Here is a 12252-nt window from a genome sequence, read left to right as displayed (position 1 = left end):
AAGCTGTTAGTGTCTTAACAACCGTTCCACAGGTGCATGTTCATTAATTGTTTATGGTTCATTGAACAAGCATGGGAAACTGTGTTTAAACCAATTACAATGAAGATCTGGGTTATTTGGATTTCTACGAATTATCTTTGAAAGACAGGGTCCTTTCTTTTTTTGCTGAGTTTATTACCCAGGAAATGTAAAACTTGTAGTGTATTTGAGGTTTAAAAAGGCTTCTGAAATTTGCGGCACAATTGTGTTGCGGCACAATTATTTTCTGCCTGTAGCAAACTGGCTCAAATTAAGATCCTACATCTGTATGTGTTTGTACAACTTAGTAACATGACCTAACATTTCAGTCAATAATAACCAAGATCAATTTAACCAATTTCATTTGAACATGTTTAGACAAGTTGGTACACCTAAAAAGAATATTCAGTATTGTAACACGACCTAACCAATACTCCAGCATTTCCCACTGTTCATCTAAACAATTTTTTTTCATTGTTACTCTTTATTAGAGTATGAAAGCTGGACAGAAGAGACAGTAGTACAGAAAATCTCTACAACCACAGGTATCCCTTAGAATAGATGTTACCATTGCTGTTTATGTCTGCTAGCAGCTAACTCAAGTGACCAAACAGTTCATCTTTAACGTTCCACCTTGAGCCACATTGGTATTAACATGTGTGGTGCTTAAAATCATCCTTGTCTGTCTGTATGTTTGAGCCACTCTTTTAAAAAATCTTGAAACAGAATGTATGGGCTCCTACTCTTTGTATGTGTGATCGTACCATAGTGTGCTAGCGTGTGTTTGTGTGTGCGGAACACGGTCACAAATCCCACGTCTTTCTCTCTCCTTTGTTGTCCCACAGGAGTTATTTCATTTCTGTGTCTATATTTGTGTGTTATAACCGTAAACCTCTATCCTTAGCTTATGTGCCTTGTTGAACAATTATACTAATATATTCTCATTGTCTTATCAGCCCCGAGAGTACCTGTTGAGGAGGAGTCCGTTCAGAGTAAGAAGGTTGGAATGAGGGAGGAAATGCCACAAAAAGGTATTAAAAGAACAACTTTTGTCTGTCTTGGCTTACAGCAATGTTATGGCAAAGTTGGCAAACATGTTCTTAGTCTTGTTCATATGTCAGTTGGTAAACTCTTTAACAGCTTCTTTTTTTATGTGATGTACATAGTCGGCAATGTTTTGGCAAAAGAAGTTCATGATCTTTGTTCATGTGTCATTTATGAAACTCTGTTTACAGCTTGCTTTTCTTTTAACCGTGTCAAAGGTTTTCCCTGCCATGTCATGATCAGTTTCTTTCCATGTCTTGCTTAGTTTAACTTGGTTTGTACTTTCAGTATTTATGATATTTGATTCTTTGCTCTTAAGTTGATCACGCTTATCTGTTTGTCTGTATTGTCTTCCATAATATATGTGCTTCTTTGGCAAGTACCTTACATGCGAATGCATGGATGTCCACAGTAGATACTGCTTTGCTACATTGGCTAACACAATGAGTGTCTTTAAAGTTTCTGAAGTGCACAAGAAACCCGAGGAGAAGGCTAAACCAGCTGAGGCAGCAGTACCACATAAAGGTATCTAAATATCTGCATTTCTAAATGATCTTTTGTGTTGATCTGGTTGATGTGTGTACATGTTGATATGTCTCTCTTGTATGTCTCTCTTGTTGAAAAAAAACTCAATTTGAAAATAAGGGCTTTTACTATAAATATTCTACTTTTGCATGACTGTTTGTCTGTGTAAAGTAACCAATGTCCACTACTGTAAATTACATTATAAGATGAATTATATTTGTCCCTACACATTAACTCAGTGATAACTTGTACTTACTGTGATGATATTTCCAAGTACCTGAAGCCAAAAAGCCAGTGGAGGAGAAGATAACTGCAGAGGTTGTCCCAGAGAAACTTCCCTCTCCAAAAGGTATAGTCTTAAATCAGAAATGATGTGCTTGTCTAACGATCTTGTCATGTTTGTCATGTATTCTTAATGTTCTTTTAACTAAATCTGTGAATTTGTTTGTTTTAGTTGATTGTTTTTGTGGTTGTTGTACGTGAACCTTGTTTTCTTCAACTTAGTGTCCGTAATTATTTTGTATTTATTTGCATGACTTCTATAACCAATATTGTGCTCTTTTTATTTTGGTGTATGTAATTGCTCACTTGCAATATCTTAGAAGAACATGAAGAAGCAAAGGCACCTTTCCATAAGCCAGCTGAGAAACCTGAACAGGTTCCATTAAAGAAAGGTATATTGCATTTTTCCATGTGCTTCAGAAATGCTCCTACTGCTGCTGTTGTAGATCTTATGATGTTGCGTCTCTGTCCTGAATATTTTCAGTTGTCTGTCTCTTAATACCATATCTTCTTGTTATCACGTTTTAAGGTATGACCCGGGTGCAGACAGTGTTGAAGAAAGTTAATTCTTTAAACAGGGGCAGGCAAACGACAGGTCAAAGCAGGCAGGGGTCATTAATCCAGAGAGGGTGTAAGGCACTGGAACAACAGGCGGGCTCAGGGTCAGGTCAGGCAGTGGTCGGTAATCCAGAGTAGTGGGGCAAAGGTACAGGACAACAGGCAGGGTCAGGCCAGGCAGAACAGGAGCAAGGAACAGGCGGGAGCCGGGAAACAAAACACTGGTAGGTTCTACGAACAAAACGAACTGGCAACAGACAAACTGAGAACGCAGGTATAAATAAGATGGGTGACACCTGTAGAGGGGTGGAGACAAGCACAAAGACAGGTGAAACAGATCAGGGCGTGACACTTGTCAGTCTCTTGTCTGTCTATTTCGCAGTTTCTAAATCATCTATGTAGCACTTTCTAACACTGCGTGTTATTATCCCAAAGGATTCTGTGTGAATAAGCCTGTGTGACTAAGTTTATTCACTTCTGTCACTTTGTGCATTGAGTTTAGTGGAGTTGTCTCAATCATACTCTTGTCCCATGCTTTTATGGCTTTCACTCTTGTACTCGTTTTTTCTTGATAGCCCATAGTTTCTAATGTTGATGTCTGTATTACTTGAAGATGTCCCTCAAGCTGCACCCCATGTTGCGGAGCCAAAAGCTGAGCCAAAACCAGAGCCTAAAGTTTCACCTGTGGCTAAGGTTGAACCTGAACCGAAGGGTGCACCTGTAAAGAAACCAGAGAGTCCACCATCCAAAGGTATTTCCTGTCATGTCTTGTTTTGTGGATTATTTATTCCCCTCTTTAATGTCACCTTTCCTTTGTGTAATTGTATGCATATTATATATTATTATGTTTATATAGCATCTAACATAGAAGTTCATTTTTATTTTGTGTCATATCTGTATGTAGTGTAATTATTACCTTGGTATGTGAACTCTAAATCAAAGTGCATGTTACTTTAAGTTCCTGAGAAAGCTAAGAAACCGGAGGCTTCAAAACCAGAACCAGGAACGCCAGCAGCAGTTAAAAAGCCAGAGACTGCACCTACTCCTTCTCCAAAGAAGCCAGAGCCTACTCCTGCTGCAAAGGAGCCAGAGCCTACTCCTGCTGCAAAGAAGGTCCCATCACCACAAGGTATCAGCATCTCTCAAAAGAGAGGCAGCTTTCTGAGTCTTTTAACAACTTGTATGCTCTTTATACTCTTCTGTTTGTCAGTCCATCTTTGTCTGTCTGTGGCATTACAAAGTTTAAGACTATGTAATTTCACGTATTTTGAATCCGTATTTGTTGTTTTCTTGGTCAATTTTATGTCTGTTTGTTGTGCTTTCATCACAGCACATTGTATATTACTGATAATGTGCATATTCTTTGAAGTGCCAGAAGCACAAAAAAGACAGGAGGTAACTCCGCAGAGACCAGCTACCATCCCTCAAAAAGTGGCCAGAGAGGACATAGAGCCTCATGTGCAACCTGTGCCAGAACAAGGTATACACAATATAGGTTGTCAATGCTTCTCCCGTTAATGTTTAATAGCTTTCTTCTAACCAACCCCAGCTTTGAACATCTATGTCTTGTCTATGTTCACATTTGGTATCGTCTAGCTTCTACGTCACAGAGTTTGTCTTTTGAAATGTTTATGCACAACTGAAAAGTATTTTCACCAGTTGCTTAATTTTGTCTCGTCATAATCATCGTCATACAGTCTTACCACTCAATAGAGTGTGACTTGTGCAATGTCTGTATTTGAAATGACTTTCTTGAATATCTTCATTGTATATGCATGTTTTTAACAATCTTAAATGGTGTTTTAAGTTCCTGTGGAAGAAAGAAAACCAGAACCTCTTAAGGTTGCCAGAAAGCCTGAATCAGTTATTGTGACGCCAAAGGAAGATACACCGCAAAAAGGTAGGGATTTATGCACTGACTTATGTACTGTACCGTACATACTGTCTACTGTGATGTCTTAAGAGTCTTCTTGAACTATTCTTTGTCTTAAGTTTACCATATTCCGGCTCTCCTTTTCCCTCAGTTTTCCGTCTGTTTGACAATCTAGACACTTTAAAGGGTAACACTTTAACTATCATCATGAAGCTGACTTAATGGTGTTATAATATGACATAATATTAGACGTATAGTTTATCATAAGTTGTTAAGACTGTTTTAGATATGGGTCATGTTATGTTTGTGACCATGTTGACAATATGTTTGAAGTAAAGTGTTCTGCTTGTCAGATTTGTTGTGTTATGCAACAACCCTTTTGTCACTCTTCCGTGTTGCCAATGTCTAATGCGTGTCTTGTATGTGCTTCAAGTAATGGAGCCCAAACAAAAGCCTGTACCTGTTGAGAGGGTACCTGAGATAAAACCTACTGAAAAGGTACCTGTTGAGAGGGTTCCTGAGAAAAAACCTACTGAAAAGGTACCTATTACTAAACCTAAAAAGGAGATGGAAGAAGAAAAGAAAGTTCCAACTTCAGAAATCGAAGTTATGCCACAAAGAAAAGGAACTCCGCCAGACACAGGTATTCTAAATGTGCTCTATGTTAGTGGTGTTCAATTTATTTTAAAAATCTTATTTCACCTCCAAATGTAGATATCAGGTGCATAATGGCATGCCAGTACTACTTTCTTTTATCTGTGTTTTTAAACCCAATGTTTGTCTTTATGTTGTGTTTTGTCGTTAATCTCTTGCGACCTCCATTTGGTGGGAACTCTTAAAAACATCTTTAGAACTTCAAGTGACTTCTAGTCTTCAGACGGCTGAGAAAAAGAGATCTTCGAAAACTCACGAGTTGTGGGAGGTTTCCGACACGATGGAGAGAGCTCCTCCAATAGAAGAAGTCTTTCAGTATGAAGAAGCAGGGCATGAATATGAAGAGGTGTCATATGAGAACAAAGTTGATATATTGGACAATAGCACTACATCGACATTCCAACAGAAGATTTCAGTGACCACAAAAGATATCCTTCCAGAAAAACTATCTGTCCAAAAAGATAAAAAGTCAGATATGAAACATGAACCATCTCTTAGTGAGGTTTCCAAGATGAAAGATAGAGCTACTAAGGTTTTTACTACACCGAAACCAGAGGAAAGAAGTTCTGTTGAAATTAGGTCTAATCTAGAGGCAGATTTACCAGCCAAACAGGATCGATCTCTTCAGAGGGAGTCTCATGAATCGTCCACAGAAGGAGAAGAAACACTTCTCAGGAAAAGTGTTTACACTGCAAGTTTAGTGTCTAGAGAGGAAGAAGGTACAGGCATAAAAACTAAGGGAACTCGCTTTGTTGATGTAGTTGAGTTAAAGAGAGAACAGGCTACAATTGAATATATACCTATCCATCAAGTAGTTCAATCTTCAGAAGAACATTTTGTCCAGAAAGCTGCCAAAGTTACTACAAAAGACAGTGTACCTATAAAGAAGGATACTGTATCTTTGGAAGTATTAAATGATGAAAAAGTGGACACTGAACTACACAAATATGAAGTTTCCATCATGAAGCAAGGGAGTGCTAGTATGAGGGAAGAAATATCTATGAATAAGTCTCCTAATACGCATCAGGTAGTTAAGGGTGAAAGCAAGGCTATAGACACAGATAAAAAAGTGGACGAAAAGAAAACAGACATTGTAAAGAAAAAGGAAATGATCACCAGGGTATCAGACACGAAGGAAAAGTCAGGCGGAAGACAGGAGATTCATGTTAAAACAGATTATAGTTCTCCAAGAAAATTATCTCCCCAGGAACATGAAGAATATGTTTCAAAACAAGAGGCATCTGTTATGGATGTTTCAGAGAATATAAATGCAGCCACAGATATTATTTCCCCCAAACCAACAGCAAGAAAGGAAACTGACATTCGATCTAACCAAGAAGGTATTGCTCAATCAGTAGAATGCCAAGAACTAGTAGAATCTTCTATCAGAGTAGAATCAGTAATTGAAGAAATATCAAATAAACAAGTTAATACAAGAAAGGACAAAATACATTTGTCAGAAGGTATCTCTCCAATAAAAGCGCTGTTGCCCAAAGAGAAAGGACAGGGATTAGTTGGTACTGAAGAGATACCTTGTACTGTTGAAAACTTCCAATCAAAGAAACAAGTAGTTGAGAAAGGCAACCCTTCCAAAGTAATTCAATCCAAGGAAGAAACCTTTAAGAAGACCCTTACTATGAGAAAGGAACTCAGTGAAGAGATACCCCGTACAAATGAGGATATCCAGGCAAAGAAACAGGTTATAGAAAAGGGCAAACCTTCTAAAGTAATTCAATCCAAGCAGGAAACTTTTAAGAAGACTCTTACTACGGGAGAGGAAACCACTGAAGAGATTAGAATTGAGGTCATCCAACCTAAGAAGCAGGTAGTTGAGAAAGACAAACCTGCCAAAGTAATTGAATCCAAGGAAAGGGCTGACAAGACACTTACTATGAGAGAGGAGCCCATCGAAGAGAGACCTTTTACAGTTGAGGACATCCAAACTAAGAAACGGGTGATTGTAAAAGGCAAACCTGTTAAAGTAATTCCTTCTGAAGAGGAAACACTTGACTCACAAGAGGAGGAAAAGATATCTTCAAAAGCCTCGCCTTCAAGAGGTATACTAAGTAAATCTAACATGTTTCATCTCATCATCTTGTCAGCAAAATCATCCGTCAATTCCATTTCACGCTTAGTTTGAAATCAAACTTTTTTTCCCAGTATTATTCATAAAGTTGCTTCATTCCAGTGTTTGCCATCCCATATCAACACATCCTCTTAGTGGTCAAAATCCACAACTCTTGTGTCATTCTTGCAATTCTCTGTTGTTTGTGTCTATGTTTTGTGTCTTTTTTGGATTGTGTTTTCTATTTGATCACATCTTTTTTGATATTGTATTGGTGCTCCACTGCTTACCCCAATCTGTAGTATCTTGATCTTGACCATAGTATCATTTCATTTCAAGTACCAGCAGAGAAGAAGGAATCACCTCCACAACCTGTTGAACCACTTACAAAGAAAGCATCTCAGCTAGAGAAAACTGTTGTTGCTGAAGGGGTGAAAGAATCTGAGCCATTTGGAAAGAAAGTGGCTAAACCAGAGTCTAAGCCAGAAATCAAGCCAAAGTCCAAGCCAGAGAAGATAGCTATTGCTGAAAAGCCTGCTGAGGCACTTGTAAAGAAAGTGTCTACGCCAAAGTCTAAGTCAGAACCTAAATCAGAACCTAAGCCAGAGCCCAAGCCAGAACCTAAGACAGTGGCTAAGACAGAGCCTAAACCAGAGGATAAACCAGAGCCTAAGCCTAAACCAGAGTCTAAACCAGAGGTTAAGCTAGAGGCTAAACCAGAGAAGAAGGATGTTACTGAAGTAGGGGTGAAAGAATCACTTCCACAGCCTGCTGTGGTGTTGAAGACAGAGCCTAAGCCTAAACTAGAGGACAAGCCAGAGCCTAAGGCTAAGCCAGAGCCTAAACAAGAGGCTGAGCCAGAGGCTAAAGTAGACACTAAGCCTAAATCAGAGCCTAAACTAGAGGCTAAGCCGGAACCTAAACCTAAACCAGAGCCTAAACCAGAGTCTAATTCAGAGGTTAAGCTAGAGGCTAAACCAGCGAAGAAGGCTGTTACTGAAGTAGGGCTGAAAGAATCACCTCCACAGCCCGCTTTGGTGTTGAAGACAGAGCCTAAGCCTAAACTAGAGGCCAAGCCAGAGCCTAAGGTTAAGCCAGAGCCTAAGCAAGAGGCTGAGCCAGAGGCTAAAGTAGACACTAAGCCTAAATCAGAGCCTAAACTAGAGGCTAAAATAGAGTCTAAGCCAGAGCCTAAACCAGAGGTTATGCCAGAGCCTAAGCCTAAACCAGAAGCTAAGCCTAAACCAGAGCCTAAGTCTAAACCAGAGGCTAAGCTTGGACCTAAACCAGAGGCTGAGCCAGAGGCTAAAATAGAGACTACACCTAAATCAGAGCCTAAGCTAGAGGATAAAATAGAGGCTAAGCCAAAGCCTAAACCAGACGTTAAGCCTAAGCCAGAGGCTAAACCAGAGCCTAAATCTAAACCAGAGTCTAAGCTTGAACCTAAACCAGAGGCTGAGCCAGAGCCTAAACCAGAAGTTATGCCAGAGCCTAAGCCTAAACCAGAAACTAAGCCTAAACCAGAGCCTAAGTCTAAACCAGAGTCTAAGCTTGAACCTAAACCAGAGGCTGAGCCAGAGGCTAAAATAGAGACTATGCCTAAATCAGAGCCTAAGCTAGAGGCTAAAATAGAGGCTAAGTCAAAGCCTAAACCAGATGTTAAGATTAAGCCTAAGCCAGAGGCTAAACCAGAGCCTAAATCTAAACCAGAGTTTAATCTTGAACATAAACCTGAGCCTAAACCAGAGCCTAAGTCTAAACCAGAGTCTAAGCTTGAACCTAAACCAGAGGCTGAGCCAGAGGCTAAAATAGAGACTATGCCTAAATCAGAGCCTAAGCTAGAGGATAAAATAGAGGCTAAGCCAAAGCCTAAACCAGACGTTAAGCCTAAGCCAGAGGCTAAACCAGAGCCTAAATCTAAACCAGAGTCTAAGCTTGAACCTAAACCAGAGGCTGAGCCAGAGCCTAAACCAGAAGTTATGCCAGAGCCTAAGCCTAAACCAGAAACTAAGCCTAAACCAGAGCCTAAGTCTAAACCAGAGTCTAAGCTTGAACCTAAACCAGAGGCTGAGCCAGAGGCTAAAATAGAGACTATGCCTAAATCAGAGCCTAAGCTAGAGGCTAAAATAGAGGCTAAGTCAAAGCCTAAACCAGATGTTAAGATTAAGCCTAAGCCAGAGGCTAAACCAGAGCCTAAATCTAAACCAGAGTTTAATCTTGAACATAAACCTGAGGCTAAACCAGAGAAGACTGTTCTTACTGTAGGGGTGAAAGACTCACCTCCACAGCCCCCTGAGCCACTAATAAAGAAAGTGACTACACCAGAGAAGACTGTAGTTGCTGAGGAGGTGGAAGAATCACCTCCAAAGCCACTTGTAAGGAAAGTGGCCAAACCAGAGTCGAGGCCAGAGAAGAAGGCTATTACTGAAGATGTGTTTCTTTCAAGTGAAGAAGAGGTTGCAACTCGAAAAGGTATAACAAGGGCAATCCTTGAAATACAAATCTTCACTCTTGCGTCACTCTTAAAATCGTGCTTTTTCTGTTGTTTGTTTGTATGTTGTTTGTGTGTACATTTTGTGTAATTGTGTTTGGGATACTTCCTTATTTGTTTATCCTTATGTGTTTGCTGTTTGATCACATATTGCCTTTGTATTTTCTTGATGGTTCACTTCTGTAGTATGTTGTTCTTGACCATAATATAACTTTATTTCAAGTACCAGCAAAGGAGAAGGAATCACCCCTACAACCTGTTCGACCACTTACAAAGAAAGTGCCTAAACCAGAGAAAACAGTTGTTGCTGAGGAGGTGAAAGAATCACCCCCAAAACTGGCTGAGCCACTTGTAAAGCGAGTGTCTTTAGCAGAGTCTAAGCCAGAGAAAACTATTGCTGAAGAGGTGAAAGAATCACCTCTTAAGCCGACTGAGCCACTGGCTAAGAAAGTATCTAAACCAGAGTCTCAGCCAGAGACTAAGCCAGAGAAGGTGGCAAAGAAAACAGCTATTGCTGAGGAGGTGAAGGAATCTCCTAAAAAAGTGCCTAAGCCAGAGACTATGGTTATTGCTGAGGTAGAATCTCGACCAAAGACTACTGAGCCACTTGCAAAGAAGGTGGCTAAGCCAGAGACTAAGCCAGAGACTAAGCCAGAGACTAAACCAGAGACTAAGCCAGAGACTAAGCCAGAGACTAAGCCAGAGACTAAGCCAGAGAAGACAGCTAATGCTGAAGAAGATGTTGTTCCCAAAAAAGGTATAACGAGAAAATCTTGAAATGCAAATCTTTAATCTTCACTCTTAAAATCTTTATATTTTGTGTGTTATGTTTGTGTTTATGTTATGTGTTTTTGATGTTTTTCTCTGTCTTTGTGTGTGCTATGTTTATATTTGATATAGTCTTTCTCTGATACTTTTTCAGTGGTCCAATGCATACCGCAATCTGTAATATCTTGATTTGTCAGGTTGTTATTGTGAAGAGAATGTGTTCTCAATGACTTACCTCGTTAAATAAAGGTACAATTAAATAAAGCAGAATTGACTTTGACCATGGTATCATTTTATTTCAAGTTCCAGCTAAGGAATCACCTCCAAAGCCTGCTGAGCCTCTTGCAAAGAAAGTGCCTGCACCAGAGAAAACAGCTATTTCTGAACAGGTGGAATTACCTCGAAAGACTGCTGAGCCACTTCTTAAGAAAGTGTCTTTGCTAGAGTCTAAGCCTGAGCCTAAGTCTGAACCTAAGCCAGAGAAGAAGGCTGTTGCTGAGCCTCCAAAGCCAGTGGAGCCACTTGTAAAGAAAGTATCTAAGCCAGAGAAGAAAGCTGTTGCTGAAGTGGTGTCAAGTGAAGATGTTGCTGCCCAAAAAGGTATAACAAGGACAATCCTTGAAACACAAATCTTAAATCTTAAAAATCTTGCTACCCTGTCTGTTATGTTTGTGTGTGTTATGTATTTTGGATATTACGTATTATCTGTTATGTGTCTATGTGTGTTGATGACATGTTTCTTCTCAATGGTTTAATGCTTATCCCAACATGCACTGTCTTGATTTTGACCATTGTACAATTTTATTTTAAGTACCAATAAAGGAGAGCCAAACATTTCCAAAGCCCACAGAGCCACTTGCAAAGAAAGTCAGTCCTCTTGAAGGTAAATGTCTGTTTAATGTTGCATCATGTATGTTCTTCAAATACATTCGTGAATGAATGTTTCTTGGGCAAATATAAATCTTAAACATTCTTTTGAAGCTCCTCAAGATAAGAAAAAGACTACACAGGAAACAAAGCCTGCCTTCCAAGTGCAAGAACAAGATGATACGGAGACAGGTATTCAACAACAAAAAAATTCACAAAAATAAAATGACAAACTAATATCTCGAAAACCACACCATCCAAATACTACTAAGCATTCTATCTTAAGCCTCATTATAGTCCTAGAGGGTTGAGGCTAACATATTTTGCTTGTTTTTTTCTTCAAGTCACCTAAACGTGTTTGCATTAATCTCATTCAACAAAGATGGTTGCCTCTTCGATCCACAAAAACATTCCTGTTCTTTGTCCAGTCTCGTTATAATGTTTTATGTGCATGTTATACTATTCAAATCAGGTAGGTGCCACCTCTAACCACCTTCATAGCAATGCTGTGGTTCTGTATGTAATGTCACATCATGTTAAATGTCTTACTAAGTTCTCGTCCTAAAATTCATTAGTGAATGTGAGCATGTCATAGTTTCCCTGTTATATCTTCACTTGATAGTATTACTTCAGTCGTCTTCATCTTTGATTGGTTATGGGAGGAAATTTCCTTGGAATTCCCGATTGGTTCCCATTCAAAGAGAAAAGTGAATCAATTTCCTTAACTGATTGGGCTGGTTATACAACACCCCTCAATCACATCTCAATGTCCTGACCGTACTTGATACATTGAGGCTTGTATCCCATATATCTTCAAATGAATGTGAATCTTTGTACTAAACAGTGTTTACTTTTCCTTAATTCCCCTACTAGGTGAAGGCAAGCAGGCACCTGGACCTGCTAAGAAAGGTATGATGAATACTTTACATTTCACTATTCCTTGCATATAAACAAATATCCAGCTCAATATTTTAAACATACAGTCGGATTTCCTACTTTATTGTTTTCTGTGAGTTTTGTTTGTGTGTTGTCTTGTTTGCTGTATAGCTAAATCTCAGTGTTGGATGTGATGTTTTCAATGTTGTTATCTTGTTAAGTGAACTGTTA

At 39.3% G+C, this 12252-nt stretch overlaps 1 protein-coding gene across 1 annotated transcript in view; it reads left to right on the top strand.

Moving 5' to 3' along the window:
• The window catches only part of LOC110520307 (titin), a 176057-nt gene that overhangs the window by 61326 nt on the left and 102479 nt on the right, over positions 1 to 12252 (top strand). Inside the window, exons 84-100 of the mRNA XM_090230595.1 lie at positions 510 to 563; positions 975 to 1049; positions 1522 to 1587; positions 1862 to 1936; positions 2190 to 2261; positions 3041 to 3178; positions 3386 to 3556; positions 3797 to 3907; positions 4235 to 4327; positions 4734 to 4943; positions 5152 to 7011; positions 7359 to 9491; positions 9734 to 10267; positions 10582 to 10878; positions 11090 to 11161; positions 11260 to 11337; positions 12019 to 12054. Coding sequence (XP_090086721.1) covers positions 510 to 563; positions 975 to 1049; positions 1522 to 1587; positions 1862 to 1936; positions 2190 to 2261; positions 3041 to 3178; positions 3386 to 3556; positions 3797 to 3907; positions 4235 to 4327; positions 4734 to 4943; positions 5152 to 7011; positions 7359 to 9491; positions 9734 to 10267; positions 10582 to 10878; positions 11090 to 11161; positions 11260 to 11337; positions 12019 to 12054 — 6075 coding nt within the window. The remainder of the gene's footprint in view (positions 1 to 509; positions 564 to 974; positions 1050 to 1521; positions 1588 to 1861; positions 1937 to 2189; positions 2262 to 3040; positions 3179 to 3385; positions 3557 to 3796; positions 3908 to 4234; positions 4328 to 4733; positions 4944 to 5151; positions 7012 to 7358; positions 9492 to 9733; positions 10268 to 10581; positions 10879 to 11089; positions 11162 to 11259; positions 11338 to 12018; positions 12055 to 12252) is intronic.

Source organism: Oncorhynchus mykiss, chromosome 3 (assembly GCF_057628025.1).
Source record: "Oncorhynchus mykiss isolate SJ-2025 chromosome 3, ASM5762802v1, whole genome shotgun sequence".
Lineage (NCBI taxonomy): Eukaryota > Metazoa > Chordata > Actinopteri > Salmoniformes > Salmonidae > Oncorhynchus > Oncorhynchus mykiss.
Note: the sequence above shows the minus strand (reverse complement) of the source record. Positions and strands in the feature narration are given on the sequence as shown.